This window comes from Macrosteles quadrilineatus, unplaced genomic scaffold (genome assembly GCF_028750875.1).
Source record: "Macrosteles quadrilineatus isolate MER2022 unplaced genomic scaffold, UCM_ALF_1.0 Scaffold_3__2_contigs__length_128488019, whole genome shotgun sequence".
In the NCBI taxonomy this organism is placed as follows: Eukaryota; Metazoa; Arthropoda; class Insecta; order Hemiptera; family Cicadellidae; genus Macrosteles; species Macrosteles quadrilineatus.
The window spans coordinates 7,763,067-7,786,133 of NW_026542596.1; the positions used below are offsets into that span (position 1 = coordinate 7,763,067).

Consider the following 23,067-nt stretch of genomic DNA (forward strand, 5'->3'; position numbering starts at 1 on the left):
GTGTGGAAGGAGGTTAGCCTCATTTTGTCTGGATCTTGGATTTTGTCCAAATTGCACTAATCATTGACTAAAAATAAAAAAATATATAAAATTTTGTAAATATTTTTTATTGTAGTTCTTATTTTTTTTATTTCAACCAAATTTACCTATTAGCCTAACTGTCAAGTCATGTTTCATAAATATTGAATTTTTTTCAGTTTCTAAAATATTTATTTCGTGATAACGGAAATCTCTCACGCACGCCCTCCTATGTGAGAGGCATTTCATATTCAATCATTATGTCAGTAGGCCTATTATTACATAACTATAGCATAACTGTACAATTTTTACTGACAAAGTAATATTGTAATACTGTACCTATTTTACTTTCTGAAATAAACATGATTTTGATTTGATTTTATTTGATTTCGTGCAAAATCCTTGACACTACTGACCATGCCAATTCTTTGGCAACAAGTTTTCCAGTAGTTGCTCTAGACTAGAAAGGATCAACTTTTGGTTTTCCACATAAAATCATCCACTAGTTGCTAAAATTTTTAAGAGCAACATTTAGTTGTAAAACTTTTGGCTGTCAACTTTGGTGTTAACGAACGTGCCGATATAAATATCCTGTTTGAAGTTTAGCTGGCATTGTTGTTTGTAAAATGTCACAGTTTAAATGATACACTGAGCATTGCTATTAAATAAATCTTGTGTTGCGTATTCGACAAAACAATTACATACATTTTTGATGAGTTAATTCTTTGATTCCACTAGATGCATTTGAAACGACTGTGTTTTACAGAGTGATACCAGCTACACAAGGTATCACTCCATTCCACTACTTATTATCATTCACTAACTTGTTTGCGTAAAAATATCACCATAGCATCCCATATAACCTTAATTTATTGTATCAACAATGTAATAATTAGTCAAACAAGTGGGAGATAAAAGGAGAAACCCATGTTTACTAGTTCAAGTATGGTAACGGAAATGTTTCTTGCCCGGTTCATCTTCCAGATCAACAGCACTGTAGTAATTCTTGTATTTATTGATGGTAGTTAGCAGTTGGCGTCTCATCTCCTTGTTAGGCACTCGCACCAAGTGACGCCCAGTAAAACTCTGACCTGTAGGCACATACGACAGATAGCCGAGCTCGACCAGCAAGCTCAGCACTGTGTCTGCGTAATGTAGCTCACGATGCAACTCAGGCTTATGGATCAAATCCCGCAGCCGTATCACATCGTCTGGAGCATATATCTTTTTTAATTTGACCTAATAACAAAAAAACAAAAACATTTTTAGATACCTACCACATAATTTATGAAGTTTTTGTTGGTGAGGAAACAAATTAAAAAGATATTATAAGTCATAATATACAAGAATTCCAGAACTTCTGGAGTGCAGTACAGTAGTGTCCAAGCAAGAATATCATTTTGATTTTTGATTGAGCCTGATAGTGACTGTTGTGATAAATTTCAAATTTAATAAATAGCATACAAAAGAGATTTTTTTTTATTTTCTCTGTAACCAATAATTGTACAAAACACTTCAATACTAAATAAATTATTTGTGAAGAGAAATTGGGATACCCCATAAAACCCCGTTACCATGGTTCGATCATGCTGGTTAACGAACTCATTCAAGTTTATCTCGCCTTACACCTCCAAGTCAAATTACATTAAATTAAAATCAGAACTAAATTACTCTAGAGTTATCATGTTCACGGACACACATATATACGCAGGGTGTCCCACGAAGAGGTTTAATCGTTTCATTTTATATTTCTTGCTCATTTATTTATACAGGCACCAAATATTTTGAAACTACACAATTTATAAAGTAGGGTTTAACAATATAATGGGAAAATTTAAGCTCATCCCTACTCCTAGTAAAAACAAGTGGCATATTGAAAATTTTACCAATTTGCTTCCTATAAAAATCACTTTCTTGAGTTATTGTCTTACGAGCGTTAATCGTACGGCCGCTGCAGGCCCGGCGGCTGACTTACGAGTGCCGCTCGCTCGTGTCACCGCTACGCAGCGCCATTATAGTTATTTTATTATTATTTTTCCCCCTTTTGGTTTCTTCTTACTTTTATGATGTTTATAAATATCTTGCTTCTTGTTTGCGTATTTACTCATTTATTTGTGTGATTATCAAACAAGGTTGTGTTGCCATGTAAACCAGGTATGTAACTACTTCCCTATAGAGAAAATTCGCTAAAAAAAACTATAAAGATAGAGCTACAAAACTTGGTGAAGTCACTGAGAATCAATAATTTAAAAATTTAAAAACATTACCTATTCAGTGATACTTAGCTCCTAAGGGAGATGGGCCCGCTAGGAGTCAGAAGTACATCTTAAATGTAAACATAGGTTGATATGCAAATAAAATTAAAGACTTTTGTTAGAAAAGTACAATGCCATAAACCCGAACTCAAACAGACAACCGAGTAAAAAATGACAGCTGTTCAAAGATTCATTGATAACATTTTAAATTTAATGAGGACAGCGACCATTATAAGTAAATATAGAAATGTTTTTATGATTTTTTTTTTTTTTTTGCTCGTATCTACGCGAGTGGCATTTTTGTAATGAAGTCAAGTCAAATTAAATCAAATCAAAGCTTATTTTATTTTATCTGTATAATATCGCCCATAAGAAATTATTTATTTTTATTCACCAATGTAGGTAGGTACTATGCATTGAATTGTGTATTACAGGACATTCTTGCACCAAAAAAGAGGAAGTGACACTTTACTGCCCTATAACACAGTAAATAATTAATTTCTGTTTAACAGGTCCCAACCTCCTCCTACAACCGGCATACTCTTATTAAAAAACACTTTGATATACCTTTCTTTCACGGCCTTCAGTGAGTAAGGTGATCTCATTTCTCAGGGCTGGGACTCGTAAAAGGTTTACTAAATTGATGGGGATTCCAGGTCCTTCCCAATAGTCTCGCACCGTCTTGTATACCAACATATGAGTCAAGGACCATGGGTTATACATGGTGAGGTTACCACAGGTGGTCTTGTAGCCTCCGTACGAGGTCTCTGCACGATGGACCATGTCAGAAGTCAGGTTGAGCCTGTTGACATGATACAATAACATAGCTAAGATGTGTTGTTATGTCTGAAAAAGTGTATTCTTCAGAGTGCCAGCCAAAATGACGGACATTGATCATAGTTTTTTGGGTAGGTTTATTATCTGTTGTAATAGAAATATATACTGTAAAAGTAAAATGCACCTTTGCTTGAAAAAAAAAATGGTAACGGGTTTTTAAAAACTTTTGATAACAGTACTACCTATCTGATGAAAACAGTTGTTCAACTTCCGCTAATGTCAGTCCATGGAAGCCAGTGTAGGAGTGGTCCTCTAAGAAGCGACACACGTGTACATAGCCGAGACTGTACAATGCTGGCGACCCTGCTATGTAGGACATACCTGAGATGAGGCCTCGAGATGTATGAGAGTTCTTCTGCAAAGTCTGTAATACGAGTCATCAGTCAGCTTGTTAAGCTCAGATAGATTAGCTAGTGATGGATATTAGCTTTGTAGTTTGCTATTCATAAGTAAACTCAGCGATTCAACTACTTATTAGAAAATCATCATCCAGCTTAGTAAATCGTCAGATAGCTTTAAAAGTTATCAGTTAGCTTAGAAAGCTCTCTGAGTTATACCATAGTCGATGGTTATACCTTAGTAAGTCATCAGATTGTTGAAATATTAGCTATTTTAATTAACTAAATAATGACAAGTAATCTGGTCACCAACTAGCTTGGCAAGTCCTCCATTGCCCTCCACCCCTGTTTGTGTTCTTCAATTTGAGAACACATGTCCAGAAAATCAAGCGGTGGTATAAACATAAGATTATCGGTAGGTTTTATGATTTCCCACATTTTTGAGTCACCTAAATGAGTTTTTCAAAATTAAACCATCTAGTGGATTTACTGAATATTTATTATTTTTTTTAAATAAGCATAGATCAAATATTTGTATACTCTTTGTACAAGTATTAAAGAAAAAAATTAAATAAATTTTAAAAAGTGATATACTGAACGAACCTTGAGAATAATGGATGACACGAGACGATAAATTCCTCCCATGATGTCTTCCGTTAGAGCGAACAGAATAGCATTGATTGCTGGAGAGTCAAAATTTTCGATGAGGACATAAACCTTACGGTTGTCATAGTGGCGATACAAGAATCTTGACAAGGATCTCAAGCTATCATCTAAAATCAAGTGATAAAAAAGTCTTGAGGTCGATTTTGTCAAGAGACACAAAAAACATTTATTTTAACTACTTTTTGTTGAAAAATTACAATAACATAGACATCTAATCTATACATGTAATACACACACCAAAATTTTTTATAGATAATTCCCTAATACAAATCAAGACAAATTATTTGTATAAAATAATAAAATAAAGGCTCAATAGATCAATGGCGGAATTGCGGCATCATCTTCAAACTGAATGCTTCGAACAGATAAATGTGAGATAGCTTAAAATTGAACAAGTCACAAAATGATACCACAATGTACCATGACTTAAGCAAACTATTTGATTGTGTGGTGCACAACGTTAAGGTCTACAAGCTTCAGTTAAAAAATTGACTTGTAGTGCATATAGCAAGCAGCATTAAAAATTGTATATTTTCAATAAATCGTTGACTAATTCAGTTTTAGCCAGTGTCTTGGAGCAAACCTGGTCAAACTGTTTAAAACTTAAATCATGTTGGGTTATAGCACACTGATGATAAAAAAAACAACTAATTCGGGATTAAGTATGATTAAATTGAGATTAATTTTTATCAAAGCAGTTGGCAAAGTGGTCAACATTTTGTTCAAGTACCTCTATTTTAGAAATGTATGAAATAAGAAACACAAACTGGAGGACAGTACTTACATAAGTCTGTCTCTAGCATTTTTGAATAGCCGCTTGTGCTGCACCAGTTTTTGACTGTCGCTTTTTCATTTGAGTTCAACCTTCATAAAACATTTTTTTTTATTATGACTGAATAAAGATAAATTTGGCATGAAGCTTTCTTTCATTTGGCTAACAGATTAGTAATCTACTCCATATTTTATAAACAAAATCTCAGTAAACAGAGAAAATCAGTTATCAACATAATATACACAACCCCATATTTTCAAGTTCCTATATTAGTTTATTTTTAAGATTCATTTTATTGAAGCGTACTTTAAACTCGTTTATATTTAGCAGCCTGCACTGATCTTATGTGTAGAGGACTAAGACTAAAACTATTCAAGCTACTATTTCATTTTTACGAACATTTTTTCAGTTGAATGCTCAATCGGTAGCACGACAGACTTTGAATCCTAGACAGTGATGCCGTGAGTTCAGATCCAAGTAGTTATGTAATGATTCCTTCGAGCGCAGGAGGAGGAAGAGAGCCCCCCCAGAGCGGGTTCAGTTTTTGGACTTGAATAACCTTCTAGAGCTGGTTCATTCCTTGGACTTGAATAGCCCCCCAGAGCGGGTTCATTCTTTGGACTCGAATAACCTTCTAGAGCTGGTTCATTCCTTGGACTTGAATAGCCCCCCAGAGCGGGTTCATTCTTTGGACTTGAATGTCTGGACTGGGACTCGAGGCACCCTCAGAAATTCAGAGAGCAGTCTTCTGCAGTTCTTTTTCATAGAATCCGCCTATAATTTCCTCGCCATTTTGATCGGCAATCCTATAAGTAACCGGTCTGGTGTTTAAGATTTATACCATTGTAAATATCTCCGAAGTCCAGTTTTATTTATATTTATTGAATGTTGATCTTGAATAACTGTTACTCACTATGACGCAACATAGAATAATCTAGATTGGAGTTGGACATGTGACTTACCATAGAACAATCTAGATTAGAGCAAGAAACCTATATAGAGTATGCTGTACGCTTGAACTGCTAGTTGTGTTATAAAAGTGTTAGTGAAGTGTGTTAAGTGAGTGTGTATAGTCTAGGGTTATAACGACTCTGACTCACAATATATTTTTATCTTGTGGGGTCAGAGTTGAATCAATAGTGGAGATAACTAAAACATGTTCTTAATTAGTCTTTTGCTATCTCGTTGAATAATTTATTTGGTTGTGAGAATATTGTTCTCTATATAGAGGTGATGGCCAACACTACGGTGTGCTCATATTGCGAGAAATCTATTTCTAAACGTAATATATCAAGACATGAGAAAATATGTCCGCAGAATCGTAATCGGAATCCTAAAGTGCCATGTGATTATTGTAGAAAATTGTTTAATGAAAACTATCTTTCTAGTCATGTTGAAATTTGTAAACAAAATTCAGCTATACAACAACCTAAAACAAATCGGTTGGCTCCTTCTAATGAAGATGAACCTCAACCCAGCACTAGTGGGATTAGTAGCTTAAAACGTAAGCCTCCGCCTGATTCGACTCCTAATGGGCAGCCCCCAAAAAAGGTTACACGTTCGGTAAATGGGTTTAGACCTTCCGGTACTCAATTCATACCGCCTTCAATATTCAACAAAATATATAATACTGCGGCCTCTATTTATTCCGGCATGAAGAAGGTTGTAACAAATACCAACTATCCTCCGACTACTGATGCTGAAATTACTCTTAGCAAACGCGCATTTAAGAGGAGATTGAATGTTTATCAAATAGAAAACAATCATAATATAAAAGATCCCAAAACATATTTAAATAGACTTAAAAGTTTAGTTGTTGAGAAAATTCAACACCACCTAAAAACATCTGAAGTTAAAGTTAGATTGGTATTGCTGATTGATTATGTGAGGGATCCAGAAATTGCAGAGTTCAATTACAAAACAAAATATGAACCTATTTTATTAGCAAGTGATTTATCAGAATATTTTGAGACTGCTATGGGGGATCTCTTAGCGGAAATGGAGGATTTTTCAAAAAAAGGTTCTGGTTGGTCACTTAGCAAAATTATCAGATTAGAGCTGTACATAAATAAATACAAACCAATCAGGGGTTCGAGTTATATTGAATTGCCAGATGGAATAGGAAAAAAAGAGGCTGTTATAAATGTAAGAAACAACGACCAGAAGTGTTTTTTGTGGTCTGTTTTATCAGCCCTTTATCCTGTTGCAAAGGATCCTCAAAGAGTTACGAAATATAAACAACATGAACACGAATTTGATGATGCTTTGAAAGATATTGATTTTCCAGTAGCATTGACTGATGTAGTAAAATTTGAAAAACGATCGGGGGTTTCTGTAAATGTGTATGGTTGTGAAGATGAAGAAAATATCAATGATGTGGAATACTTTGAAGATTATCCCGCATGCAACAAGAAAAATTACAAAGAAACTGGGGAAAAGAAATCAAAATACATTACATATCCATTATACATAACTAAAGATGAGAAAGACAGACATGTAAATTTGTTGTATTTAAAAAATGCAGGAGGTAATACTCACTATTGTTGGATAAAAAACTTAAGTCGATTAGTGAGGTCTCAAATCAGTAAAAGGAGACAAACAAAATGGATATGTAATCGCTGCCTCATGCATTTTGGAGAGGAGCGTCTACTACAAACACACAAGGAAAATTGCAACAATCATAATCCTATACGTGTAAAAATGCCAAAAATGATTACTACGGAGAGTGGGGATTTTCCTCCACGGGTTTATTTCCGCAATCATTATAAAAAGATGAGAGTCCCCTTTGTATGCTATGCCGATTTTGAAAGTATCTTAGCACCCATAGCGTCATGTGATCTCGAGTTGTCGGATGATAAGTCGTATACCAAAAAATATCAATCTCACGAAGCCATCAGTTTCTCATTGTATGTTGTATATAGTGAGGGTGATTATAAGGACCCAATTGATTATTTTGGTCCAGATGCTGCAAAGATGTTTGTTGAAAGCATTGAGAATGTATCTAAAGAAGTAGCCACATCATACAGTAGAGATGCTGCCAAACCCATGCGTTTAACAGATGATGATCGTCTAGCTATAGCTGGTGCTAGTAGCTGTCATATTTGTTGTAGGCGCTTTAACAAAAAAGATGAGAGAGCTCTCGACCACGACCATCTCTCCGGGAGGTTTCGAGGTGTGGCACATAAAGTTTGTAATCTGAATTTCCGCAAACCCAACTTCATACCAATCTTTGTTCACAACTTGAGTAATTACGACACCCACCTGTTTATAAAGATGTTCGGCATAAACAATGAGAACATTCGTGTTGTGCCTAATAATGAAGAAAAATACATATCTTATGAGGTGGTTGTTCCCGGTGGTGTAAATTTACGATTTTTAGATTCGTTCAGATTCATGCCTTCTAGCCTCGATAGTTTGGTTAACAACCTAAACAGAGATCAGTTTCGACACACTTCAAAATATTTCAGTGGGGATAAACTAGAACTGGTGTGCAAAAAAGGAGTGTATCCATACGATTATATGGACTGTATTGAAAAGTTTGATGAGACCGCTTTACCCCCGAAAGAGTCATTTTACAACAGATTAAATAAATCCAACATAGAGGACAGCGACTACGAGCACGCCTGCAAAGTGTGGGAGAGTTTCCAGATTAAAAACCTAAAAGAATACACCGCGCTGTATAACAGAACAGACACGCTGCTCCTTGCGGACGTCATTGAGAACTTTCGTGAAGTTTGTATGAATACCTACAAACTCGATCCGGCTTGGTATTATACCTCTCCGGGCTTAGCGTGGGACGCCATGTTGAAAATCACAGGAGTAAGTCTGGATCAGTTAACAGACTATGAGATGGTGTTAATGATCACCAAAGGAATTCGAGGAGGGGTCTCGCAGTGTTGTCACCGATATGCTAAGGCCAACAACCCATATATGCACGATTACGACCCGGAGAAACCCAACTCCTATCTTTTATACCTGGACCAGAACAATATGTATGGTTTTGCTATGGTGTCGTCGCTATGTTATGGGAATATACGGTGGTTAGAGAACACAGATAATTTTGACGTACGTGAGGTATCAGACACATCCTCGACCGGTTATATACTAGAGGTTGATTTGGAGTATCCTAAAGAGCTGCATGACGCGCACAGAGATCTCCCACTAGCACCAGAGCTACGATCGCCTCCGGGTTCGAAAACTAAAAAGCTACTCACCACCTTGTATGACAAAGAAAAATACGTACTACACTATCGCAACTTGAAATTGTACCTCTTGTTGGGGATGAGGCTGAAAAAAATCCATAGAGTCATAATGTTTGACCAAGGACCGTGGTTGAAGTCGTATATAGATCTGAACACAGATATGAGAACCAAGGCGGCCAACGATTTTGAAAAGGATTTCTTTAAACTCATGAACAACTCGGTGTTTGGAAAAACTATGGAGAACATCCGGAACCGCGTGGACATCCGACTCGCCACACAAGACAGACAGGTAGAGAAGTGGGTCGCCCGGCCCAATTTCAAGAGCAGCACCATTTTCACAGAAAACCTGGCCGCTATCCATATGAGCAAAACCACCTGTTATTTCAACAAGCCCATTTATGTCGGAATGAGTGTTTTGGACATATCGAAGACGTTCCTCTACGACTTCCATTATAATGTTTTGAAGAGGAAATACGGCGACAGGGTTAGAGTTGAGTATACAGACACTGATTCTCTTAATGTGGTCATAGAGACCAATGATGTTTATGAAGATGTGAAAAGCATGATTGAGCATTTCGATACCAGCGACTACAAAGAAAATAACCCCTACGACATGCCCCGCGTAAACAAGAAGGTCTTGGGCAAGTGGAAAGACAAGCTCGCCGGTGTGGTGATGAGGGAGTTTGTGGGTCTGAGGTCGAAGATGTACGCATACGAGGACGAAAAGAAAAAAAGCGGAAAGAAGGCCAAAGGTGTGAAGAAATCCGTAGTAAAACACGAGCTGACGTTCGACGATTATAAGACTTGCCTGTTTGACAGTGTGGACATTTATAAAACAATGAACTCCATAAGAAGCGAGGGCCACAACCTCTACTCGATAGAGCTGCACAAAAAGTCCCTATCTGCCCACGATGATAAACGCTTCATTCTAGAAAACGGCATTGACACTCTTCCGTGGGGGCATTTCAAAGTGCCGATTGAACTAGTCGCAGAGCTGGAAATTCAAGCGGCTGGAAATATAGATTAAAAATATTTTTTTTTTTCAGTTACACCATTCAGTAGTCTCCTTCGGCGGATGCATATCTTTTATGATTGTTCAAAAATGCATCACTGACATTTTGGTGTTTTCCAATCATCTCCCAATCCACTTTATATCTGTGGTTGTGGACAAATTTCTCTGTTAGTTTTTGATATTTGCTCAACACCAGCCAGCAGTCGTTGTCGAAATTAATCATCATTTCATCGAGTTCGCTTTCTGAAAATGTGCGAAATCGGAGTAGAGTCGCCCACACCAATCGGTGTTGATACATTCTGATAAAATCAAAAGGCGCGTTTAAGGCATAGTACCTCGAAAGCAGACTCCAGTCGACATAGCGATCGAACCTTTTGACGAAATTGTCTGTGAGAACTCCTTTTGGTTCCCTGTGTTCTTTCCAAATCAGTGACGTAAAATTATCCATTCCTATATTAGTAATTCGCGTTTCATATATTAATAATTTATTCACACCGAAAGCGGTTTGTATTTTAAACGTTTGCTGCACACTTTTTTGTGTTGTAAAAAAAAATATGAATCAGAATATTTTTATATAATTCTTATTAACGTCATAAGTGAACCCTGCTTCTGAAATAATTACAACGTAAGCGGTCGTCCCCTGATCGGCTACCGGACTACTTATGGCGTTCGTGAAGTCCAAATTTATTTGAACGTCGTTCCTGTTCGTGTCGCTGCTAAACGGATGATGATGAGTGTCCACGACAATCAGTGGGTAATTATTTACAAAGTCCACATCGTTTAGGTACACATCTTCGTCTTTAAACAACACCTGTCGTATGGCGGAGTAGCTTTCGTATAAAACGCCGTATTGTTTGTCCGTGATGTTCAGGTTCTGCGGCTCCTGTGGATAGCGCAGACCATTTATTTTCACACTGTAGTTTTTTATATTGACACTGTCGAATTTGCTGGGGTCCTTTGTTTGATCGTTCTTGCGATTCGTCTGCAGACCCACGATTACGAATACGGGGTTGGAAACATTCCTGAATATGTTTGATACATCAAAACTAAACAACGAGCCGAATACGCCAAATTTTTCGACACACTGCCAAGTATAATATCTGTATTGCAAGTCGTTTTTGTCGCTCAACCTCCTCAGCCCCTCAATGAGCGGCACCTTCTTCACGGGGTCGTATTCGACGAGCGGCACCCTCAACACAAAGTGTGTGATTTTAATCTTGCCCTCATCAGCCGTTTTTGTAGCAGGTGCGACGCCTTCTGTCCAGCGGAAAATGGCGTCATTGTCCTCGGCGCGAGTAAAGACGATTTCGAATCCGCCCTTATACATGGGGTACAACTGACTGTCGAAAAACGCTAATCCCAAGTGGGAAAGTGTGCCTATGGCCTCAAACTTGCCTCCCCCTTTGTCGAATTTCGATTTGAACCCACTGCTGTTGTAGGTGTTTTCGCCAGATTTGCTGTACGTCGTCAACGCCTTGATCGTGCTAGTGATGCCCACCTCGTCCACAGAGTCGATCAGCTGATTGTGTTTTCTCAGTTCGATTCTTTTAAACAGAAATGCTGCGAAATTGTCTATGAGCCTGATCGGATCCGCTTGGGCATAAGCCCCACCCGCCTTTTTGACCACCTCGCCCTGTATGTGGAACTGTATGCGTCTGTCGTAGAACGAATCCCCGTGGTCTAATTTGAACACTATATATTTATTGGGTGAATTAAAGTTCAGATCCGACACGGGCAGCACGGTGTTGTATTCACACCTCTCGATCTTGTCGGATGCCTCATTATAATATTTCTCCATATCTATATATAGATTTCGAGTTTTCAATCCCCAATAAAAAATATAAAACCTCGCAATGTCGTTTTTAAGAAATCAACACAGAATACAAAAGTTGTAACAAATTCATCTTCTGTTGAACATGTGTATATATTTTTTTCTGTCCGACACTAACCCGTTGTGTCTACAACCTTTAGACAAAACAGAGTTTATCCCATTTTCCTCCGAGAGCGCTGTTAGACACTCGTTTAAAGTCGAGATACCCTTTGGTCCCGCGATAGCTTTTTCCATCTTATCGCCCAAGAGCTTAACAATGGCGAGTTTCTCATTGTTGAAACTATTGCTGCCGGCCTCTTCCTCGGCCTGTATGAACTTTATTCTATCACTCAGTTCGTTGTAATCGTCTATATATCTGTATTCCACAGGGTTGTTTGTGTCTATTAGTAGACCCTTACCCTGTGCTTTAGAGTCGTTTTTAATATCCTTCCATATATCACTTATCAAGTTTGTCCATTTCCAACCGCCACTCGACTTGGGCCTGCGTGATAAAGGATCGTTGTTTCGATACAGGGCGTGCGTCTTAATTAAGATGTCTTTGTATTTTTCAAAATCCTGTGAAGTGAACACGCCCGCGCTTATAAGCCTCATCTTCGATGAGTGACCAACAGCCGATTCGGAATATATACCGGGGAGTTCCGCCCTCGTCAAGAGTTTCCACAATCCCGGAGTTCCGACATATCTGTCCATCGTTTTGTCTAAAATGATGTCGTTGTTTTCGATCGACACAGGCTGTGATCCGATCGCGAGTTTGTTGTTGTTGAAGTCGTAATAGAAGCCAAAAGTTTTGTCATTACTGGATGCGAGACATTGTTTTGCGATGCTTCCGATATTTTCATTTTCTGTGAATTCGCGGATCGAGCGATTTTGCTGTTCCTCAGCTTCCACAGCTGGTGTAGGATTTTCAAACAAGTCCTCTGGATCTTTAGGTGATTCTGAAGGGACATCACTCCTACTGGGTGTGCTAGATAGTCTGGGTCGAAACGTGTCCGCCGGTTTTCTGATGACCTGTATGCGTTTAGGTTTTCTTTCAAGCTTAATAGTTTCGGTCTGTTCTTTTATCGCCTTAACAATAGGCTCCTGAATTTCCTCCCGTTTACGTGCATTATCGGCCTCAGATACTCGTACGGTTTCAGAATCACTCTTTAATTTGTCCTGCAGCTTATCCAACACCCTAGCCTCGTTAACAGTTAGGGGTTTGTTTTCGCGTTTAGTCGGTAGTAGCATTTGGTTTTTCGGCTTAGCAGGGAAAGTCGGGTGCACACTGAAAACGGTTCTCATCTCTTTCGCCTGTTCTTGTTGATTTATTTCACCATCTGTTTTCCACTGTTTCTGCAGTTTTTCAATTCTTCTTGCTGCCTCAGAATTCATTTCGTCGGGCCACTTTTTATCCACCATCTTTTGTTTTTTCATCAGCGTCTTTATAATGTCTTTATCGTCGGTTTTCCTCTTATTTTTCATATCTATAAATGTTTCGACTTTTCCAGTTTTATTTCGCAAAAAAGGTTGAAAACAAAATTAAGTATAAACCATTAAAACCTTGTTAATTTTACATTAAAAAACATCATGTCTTCATATGTATTATGATTTTAAAAAACGCTGCATACACACGGATTTCGAAAATATCACGTATATATAGCATTTATTGTTGGGTCTGCAAAGAAACGCCGCATACACACGGATTTCGAAAATATCACGTATATATAGCGTTTAATGTTGGGTCCGCAAAAAAACGCTGCATACACACGGATTTCGAAAATATCACATTTAACTTAAAACACCCCCTTTAGTAATATCGTTTGTCAATGTGTCTTTCAGGTTGCGCATATATTTGCCATTGTGCGGCTTTTTAGTCATATTTATAGACAAAAATCCAAACGGCTCGCTCCAGCATTTCTTACACATTGTTTCAAATTCGCCAATCGTCATATCGGCGCCCACAAAGTCGTCATAGATACGCTTCGTGTAGTGTTTGTTCTGCTTGAAAACACACAACAGGTTTACGTTGTTACGTATGACTTGCATATCAACCCTACCGTAACTCTGACTTAGATAGACGCACGACAAGTTCCTGTGTCTGCCCCTGATGAAATAGCTTTTTATAACATCTTGCTTTTCCAGCAGACAGTCGTCGAACACAACAAGTGAGTTTTTCTTACACTCCTCCAAAGGGGGTAAATCTTCACAATTGCTAAAGAAATACACAATCTTCCTATTCAATGTCCGCTCTATATCCGTGTACTTTTGACGTAATTCCACGTATGCCGCTTGTTCAATCGATTTGCTAAATATATATAAATTCCGAAACAGCACACCACTAGGGTTGTAAATCAGATTCAACAACAAGTTCGTCTTCCCACTACCTGAATTGCCGTTAATTAAACAGCGAAGTGGCTGGGGTATGAGGTTTGTATCCGACGCCTCTTCGTGGTAACTAACAATATTCATCACTTATATAACCCCACTGTTGACGGTAACGGTAATTTTAAGATGTCTCCAATGTTTTGATTATTCGGTGTATTGGATATTCATAGCTTAATCGATTTTAATAAATGGAATTTTTGTTTTTGTTATATTTTTTACAAATGCCAACATATCAAAATTATCATCCACAATTGCTGTATTTCTATTGCATTTTTCGATGCCCTCATCTGTTAGTTGTTTAAGTGCTTGATCAATTATCAACTCACCATCATGGATGTATTCAAATTCATAGCAGATTTCGAATTCTAAAGGCGGCACACACCTTTTAGCTTTCTTCAAACGTCTGTTTTGAACATCAATAAATCTGTATATTCTTTTATTAGAATCTGTGTTGATACTTTTAAATAAACAAAACACTTGTTGTACCCTATTTCTCATTATAGTTTTATCCTTTAGTTTTTTTTCTACATGTTCGATATCGCTTAGACTGGGAAAAAGTTCTTCAAACAACAAAATTCTAAATTCGTCCATTTTCTTACTAGCCCCCATCAAACAGCAAACACCCCACTCGTTTATGTAAACAGTGTTGGAACGTTTTCGTATAGCGGATTGTTTGTCATGCCTTTTCAGTTCTGAGTAAGTTTTTTTTAATCGCCCCATAACATGTTCGTAAATACATTTTCCCGGTCTCGCATAGCCCAGTATGGTTGCAATAGAATTTCCTTCAAACCACGGTTTGTTAGCATGATCAAGTATAATTGAAATACTATGGTTATTAAACACGAACTCATTATTCGCTATGTCGATTTTAGGCATTATACTATATATACACGAGCACAAACAGTCCGTTTTTGTTAGAGAACAAACTTGTGTGAATGTGTTTTAATACATCATCTAAATGAATACCGGTACGCCAATTATAAACTAGGGCACCAGAGTTGAGATAGACTTATCTGTACAACTGATGACGCAGACCGGCCGTGCTTCTTATCTGGGTTCAACTCTCGCACTGCCGCAGATACGTTTTGTCTTCTATATATACCGCAGTGTACCGTAGAACAGTGTACACACAACGGCAGTGTACACCGTAGAACGGTGTACACACAATGGCAGTGTGTGTGTTGTGTAACATTGTGTAGCAAACTCCGGAAAACCAAACAACTGTGTTGTAAGTATTCGAAAGTTTCAGTGTTTTAGATGTCTGAAAGTTGAACTAGTTACACTGATATAAAACCAATATAAAGCATGCTGTTGAACTATCAGTTGCAATAGTGTCAGCAGAATGTACTGAGTGTGGTTTGAATATTGATCGTGAGTAAAAAAAAATATTAAAATAGTAAACTTTCATTAAATATTTCATCATATACAATTTATTGTAGTAACTCCTAACTTCTTCAATTGTCGTTTGGGAAATATTCTTCAGTAGTTTTTGCAAAACCTGTTTTTATAATCTTCTACTGTTCTCAATCTGTTGTAAACACTACATCGTGCATTTTTCTAGTACCACTAAGCGATTTTGTGCCCTTGTATACAACAAATACGGGTTTATCAGATCGCAAAAGTTTCTTTATATTGTTGGGTGTCAGTCTTGCGTTCCAACTCTCAGGAAGTCGAATTTTCATATTGCCACATATAATTTGAATCTGATCACCATACTTGGAACTCACAATTTCTATATCCTCTACCAAATACTTTTTATCAATCTCCAAGTCAGCAACACTTATATAACGGCTTCTGTTTATTTTATCTAAGAAGTCCGAGAAGTCGATATCATTAGAGTTCTCCATGACTGTCTGCCTATATATATTCACATACTTTTACGACAAACAAAAAATTAGCAACATCTGTCGCTGAGTATTATAAACGGTTTTATAAAACCGAGGTCGCAATAAAAAAAACACGATTGCATCTTATGAATAAATTATACTCGTACAAAATCTAAATACACAATACTGTTCGAATCAGGATTGTGCAATAGTGTACCATTTTGATCAAACAGTCCGATTTGAATTTGTTGAATTTGATTCAACCCGTCTTTTAACGGTACATAGTGCGGGTATTGAGGGGTTTCGGAAATCTTATAGCCATGTTGTGCTTTTGGAAAGAATTGGTACAATATCGACGATTCGTCATGTCTGCGATAATGTGTAGAATGACTTGTATAACTGCTGTTTACAATATTACAGTGGATTTCGATAACATCCACAGGCCGCAAGTTTGGCGCAGTATCAGCTTTATAGTGATTAGATAACTCTGAATCTTTGTCCTCATTAAACCCCAACAAAAAGCGCATTGTGTTATCCATTTGAAACTTTAGTGGTGATTTTATAACAACACGATTACCTTCTTTAAGTATTTCAAACTGATTTATATCCACAGTAAAACTGGCTTTTTCCAAAAACCCTCGTATGTGCTTCTGTAACGATTCCATTGTCCAATGTCCACTGTTAATCACCAGAGGTGTAAGTATGTTTTCAAAAGTCATACTAGCAGTTTGCACTAAATTATAAATGTTGTTTTCAGAATAAAAACCAATCAACGCTATCTGGTACTTTGAATTTTCACCCAAATGGATCGGGTGCTCCAAATGGATATTTAACAACGATGTATTTCCCGTCAGTTTTAAAATTGTCATATCTAATAAATATATGGTGCAAAGAAAAAATATATTCTTAATTGTTTTTGGGTAAACTGTCATATAAATCATTAATGCTTTCTCTTGCGTTTTCTTTTAGTGTTTTATAACGGGTTTCCAACTCTAGGATTTTATTCACAAGTTCGTCCAATTGTAGTTTTACCACAACATCGTTTGCTTCAATGGCCTTACCAACGCCGCTTATTCTCTTATGATTTTGAATCTCAAGCACATCCGCAGTATTAGTTGTAGTAGACTTTTTCGGCACAATGTGTTTTGTTGTTTTGATCGCGTTTTTAATGAGTTTTTCCAACTCTAAAAGGTCTTCCTTAATTGCGACATCGTTTTTGTCTATGGGTTTAGCGGTGTTAACAATGCGTCTCCCTTTAACACTCAAATAGTTGCCCGATATACTAATGCTATTCACCAATCGGTTGTTTTTAGATGCCCCATTAGCTTATCCTCTATTTGTTTGAACATTGTTTTAGCTCCGCTGTTGAATCCATTCTGTAAGTTCCGTATCTTTTCATCAACTAGAGATTCACTAACACCATCTGAAATACTCTGGGGTAGTTCGTTAAATCTGTTTATCGAAAGATAATCCATGTCTAAATATATACATTAAAAGGTTTGTTTTACTAAAATAAAAAAAAATAAAAATACTTTATTATAAAATTATAGAAACCAACATAACCATACATATTTGTTATTATTCAGAACATGTTCGATTTCATTCCAACTCGCACCATTTGAAAATCTCCTTAAAACCTCCAAACACAGATGACCGCATATTGGCGGATCGTCATATTCCTGGTATCTATTCATATTGTATAATATACCATCATCCATGTTCACATATTCTTTTAATTCCAACGACGGTGGTGCGTCTCCAAATGAGTCGAAATATGTAACTCGGTTGCCTGTTTTCATATAACAAGTCCAGTGTGTACCACCCGAATCTAAATTGCCTAGATTTATAATTCCACATTCGTTTGCACGCGGATTGTTTGGCAAGGCTTCCCTCATAAAAACACCACGAAAGTTTCTTATTCGTAAAACATTAGCCCAACGCTCCAAGTCAGATATTGTTAGTGGGCTTATTTTTTTTTTGCGCCACTCAAGACCCTGTTCAGTTCTCTGTTTATATGTCTAGTCAAACCGGCACCACTTGCGTCTTGATCTATCAGAGTATCCAACTCACTATCAATTAATTTCTTAAGCCATGGCACAAACTGATCTTTCAACAGTGGTGCAACTTTGCCTCTTATCAGTGGTGATGCAACTTTCTTAAAATAAGGAATATTGTTTTCAGCCAGCTCCATTACTTCCCGCAATAAACCGCCATCAATCATCTCCTTCAGTTGGGCATAATCGAAAATCAACCTCACTCCAGTGTTGTTTTTTATGGCTCTTTCCACCTGCTTATGTTGGTCACTTTCAAGCGATACTTCAACATTACCGTTTTTCAGCTGTTCCTTGGAGAGATATAGTATAGCCCGTTTGAGCTTTTTGTGAGCAATTCGCAATTTGTTTAGTTGATTCTTCGTCAGGTTTATCTTACGTTTATGCCACATTGTTATTGTGCTATATACACACTTTACCAATTCTCAATCGTTTACTTAATTAAGACTCGATTGCGCATTTAAAGTCTATATTACAAGCACATCTATATTTCGATATATAGCAATGGAGTTGTACTGTCGCGTGTGCAAAATAAACACGGCATCTGAAAACATAAAGACCACAAAAACTAGAAATAAAAGATGGTTGTCTACATCAAAATGTGCAGTGTGCGGCAGTGTGAAACACTCGTTTATAAAGGAGCCATATGAGGTTTTAGAAGCCAAGGAGTTGCACAGGCCGGTTATTAAAAAGTTCATTAAACGCCGAATAGTCACCAAGGGTATCGACGATTTGTGGGCTGCAGATTTACTAATAATGAAGCAGTACGCTAGGGAGAACAAGTGGTACAAGTACATTTTAAATGTCATAGATACATTTAGCAAATTCGTTTGGTCCGAACCTTTAAAGAAAAAAGACGGGGCAGAGTTGACAACAGCTTTCGAGAAGATTATAAAAAGAGCAAACAGTGATGGTCATAAAGCACCGAAGCTTTTACATACCGACAAAGGTACAGAGTTTAAAAATAAACCGTTCAACAACATGTTGAGGAAGCATAATATCAAACTATACCATACAGAGAGTGAAGAGAAGTCCGCAATAATCGAAAGATATCATAGGACATTGAATGAGAAACTTAAAGTCAAATTCCAAGTCCGACAATCCCACAAGTGGTACGATATACTACAAGAAGTCACAAACGAGTATAACCAACATGATTATCACCACACTATTAAAATGAGACCAATAGAGGTCAACAAAGATAACGAGGCTGATCTATTAAAAATGTACATTGAGCGCGAACACAAAATTCGTAAAAACAGCAAGTTCGATCTCGGTGATAGAGTTCGTATCACAACGAAAAAAGACGTGTTTGCAAATAAATATAAACAAAACTGGACTTCGGAGATATTTACAATAGCACGAATTCTAAACACCAGACCGGTTACTTATAGGATTGCCGATCAAAATGGCAAGGAAATTATAGGCGGATTCTATGAAAAAGAACTGCAGAAGACTGCTCTCTGAATTTCTGAGGGTGCCTCGAGTCCCAGTCCAGACATTCAAGTCCAAAGAATGAACCCGCTCTGGGGGGCTATTCAAGTCCAAGGAATGAACCAGCTCTAGAAGGTTATTCGAGTCCAAAGAATGAACCCGCTCTGGGGGGCTATTCAAGTCCAAGGAATAAACAAGCTCTAGAAGGTTATTCGAGTCCAAAAAATGAACCCGCTCTGGGGACTCTCTTCCTCCTCCTGCGCTCGAAGGAATCATTACATAACTACTGATCCAGGTACCTGCCTCAAATGTTTATCAATAGAGTTCACCCTTGTACTGTACTGGCTCACCCCTTGCTTTACTGGATATGTTCCACAGGAGGGGTCGAGAGTTATGTGAACGGGCAAACACACAAAAAGACTGCCAACCTCTTAGAAATAAATTAAATTTATAAATTCTAGTTTTGATAAAGTAAATATCAAAAAGTGTTGAAACCCTGATATTCATTTAGGAACACCATGTTGTAGGTAACCATTGTATTTCTGTGGGGTATTGTACCTGTCACTCTTTCTGAGATACGCGTGGTCGACGTAGCTGCGATGTACAATGTACTTCATCTGTTCCACAGCAACATCATAACTCATTACATGGATATTGTCATACTCCATGTCTACATGTATCACAGGGTGCTTGCCAAAATACTGATCCATGAAGGTTTGGTTCTCCGCAATCTAATATTCAGAAATAAAAGTCAGTTTTATAATTATGGCTGAGTAGCTGAGTGTATAGTGCATGCCTGGTATTTAAAAAGTTACTGGTTCAAACTTGAGGATGGTAAATAACTTTTTAATGGTCTGAAATTATTATTTGCTACCCCCTATGGGGGGCCCTGCTAGGAATCGGAAGAAAATCGTAAACGTAAGCATCGGTCGATGCTCATCAAATTAAAGGTATTTATTATTAGTAGATTACAATGCAGCTCAAAAGAACAACTGGCAACAAATGGCAGCTGTTCAAAGATTCTAAATGGCAGATTCAAGATCTTTGAACGGCTGCCATTTTTGACTCGGTTGTCCGTTTGAGTTTAAATTTATTGTATTCTGCTAGTAAAGGCCTTCAATTTGATGTACCTATGCTCCTGTTTAAGATTTCCTTCTGACTCCTTACAATCCTTCTGTCCCCATGATATCACAGAAAACTGATAATTCCTTCAAAATTCATGTGTCATGTTGCTGTACCAATTCTTATTAATTTATCTGTTATCGTTCAGAGCATATTAAACCTGTGTGGGACTTTATTTACACCCTGTATATATGCCTACAATATTTATCTTCAAGTATATAAAAAAAATTATTTACGCCACACTACACTATTTTGACGAACTTCCCACGCAAGGATTTAGTCCAGAAAACAGCTGTTTGCCGCCAGCTTATTCAAATGGGGTTTCATTGCGTAATACTGTTCTGCAATGAGTTTTACCAGACACCAATCAGCTGATTATACTGTATTTAGGTGGCAATGATTGGTTATAAACAAAAACATAACCTCTCTTAGAGGTTATGACTAGTGATTTTCAGTCCTTTAGTAGGTGGAAATATATAAGGATTTGTACAGATTTAGTAGTATGGCGTAAACTATCGTACGTCACTCGTCCAAAATGTGTTTACCGGACTCGTATGGTAATCCCGTACTCGACTTCGTCTCGCACGGGAACGACCACACTCGTCCGACAAACACTTATTTTCAGGACTAGTAACGTAATATACTATTACAATAAAGCTACATTCCTAACCAATTGTATATCTACATCAGACGAATATAATGATTGTAGTCTTTTGAACATAAAAAACTTACTTTGAGTCTGTTCTCAACAAACAGTCTGTAGTTATCAGTATCCCGGATTGGAAGATGAAAGTTGAAAACTTTTGTCTTCCTGTTACCCTCATCATCTACCTCAATCTCCAAAAATCTACACAGTAATCAACAAACTGTAACTGAGATACATAAGTTAATGAGTAACAGTATAAAATGTCCAATGATTGATAATAAAAAACACTAGTTACATATGTTATTAAAATAAAACTTTTTTAATAGTAAATGCACATTTCATTCATAGCAAAGCATGTTTTCCTAACATTGAATTGAAAATTTCCAGAATGTAAAGTTATTGAATGAACAAATAAATATTCCCATGGGAAACTTTCATGGGGACAAACCGGTATCTGGATAAGATAAAGATAAGCTAGGGGTCGGGAATAAGGTCCTACCTTTTGTTTCGGTAGTGTAGTCCTATTACTTTACTGTTACATAGGTACATCACTTATAATGATGATCTATCTAAAACCATACAAAGATTCGTTATTTTTTAAGTTGTGTTTTAAGTTGAGCAGTCCTGAAGAGGAGGATATGTTTTTGTTACAGAAATGTTCCACTTCTACCACACACAGCAAGTACGCTGTGCCACTCTAGTGGAAATATTGCGCTTTCTATTCTTCTGGGAGTTTCGGCAGTGGAACAATTCCACGGTGTCCACGCTGCAACAATTCCAGTGTGCACGTTCTCATTAAATTAAATCTAAAGTATTCAACCAAAATATTTTCCATTTGCAAGGCATCATGTGGCAGTGACACACCGCGCTTCCTGTGTGCTATGAGCTTAATGAAGCAATTTTGTTGATTTTAACATAGTTTGTAGTTAGTAACAGGAAGAAGAAATCTTCTAACACAACTATAAAATTGCCATGGATCGTTTACTAGAAAATGAATGGACTATTCTTATCAGAAAAGAATCATAAAACATGTAATAATCAACCACTGTAATAGTAACAAACCTTTTAAGCATGTTTACATTTGTTGATTTTCCAAAATGATTTGGAGCAGTAATGACAACTACTTCTTTATCTTCCACAAAAGTTTTGATAAACATTGACTTGTCAACAAATGATGCAGTCGTTGCGATCTCTGCAAAATCTGAAGAGCGGAGACTGAATTTAGGAGTATTCAGAAAATCCTCTTCAGAACTCAACAAATCCTCATTTTGTTTATTATCTTGAGCAAGGATTAGTTCAGTAAAAATAATTAGAAATGGGGCAAGAGTTGAATACATGTTTATCTATTTTAAATGTTTACACACTTGTCACTTTCACATATCTAAGGTTGTACTCACTACAGTGGGCAGTTCAACTGCCATTGCAATGAAACATGTCTCCTCTGTTCACATCATCTTATCAGTGTTGTGATTTTAACTGATACTTAATTAGCCCTCATATTATTGTAAGGTTCAGTCATTTAAACACTGCCAAGATTTGCAAATTTAACTTTATAAGTAATAATAAATTAAACAATACAATATTTTGGTAACTTCACATCTTATATACAATGTAAATTGTTCAACTTTAGCCTAACTTATTTGCTTTTGGTTTGAAACTCTTGAAAACTTATTGTATTGAGAAGAGGCTCATG

General features: G+C 37.1%; 1 protein-coding gene across 1 annotated transcript; it reads right to left on the reverse strand.

Annotated features, from left to right (window-relative positions):
* Positions 1 to 872: 872 nt before the first annotated feature.
* LOC128991026 (uncharacterized) lies at positions 873 to 22,803 on the reverse strand. The gene is made up of 8 exons (XM_054413735.1): positions 22,437 to 22,803; positions 21,461 to 21,575; positions 20,165 to 20,337; positions 4,899 to 4,978; positions 4,052 to 4,221; positions 3,293 to 3,474; positions 2,841 to 3,075; positions 873 to 1,257 (listed from the first exon to the last, which is right to left on the reverse strand). Exons 1-8 carry the CDS (start codon positions 22,709 to 22,711, stop codon positions 958 to 960), a joined length of 1,530 nt encoding a protein of 509 aa, XP_054269710.1. The 5' UTR covers positions 22,712 to 22,803; the 3' UTR covers positions 873 to 957.
* Positions 22,804 to 23,067: the final 264 nt, after the last annotated feature.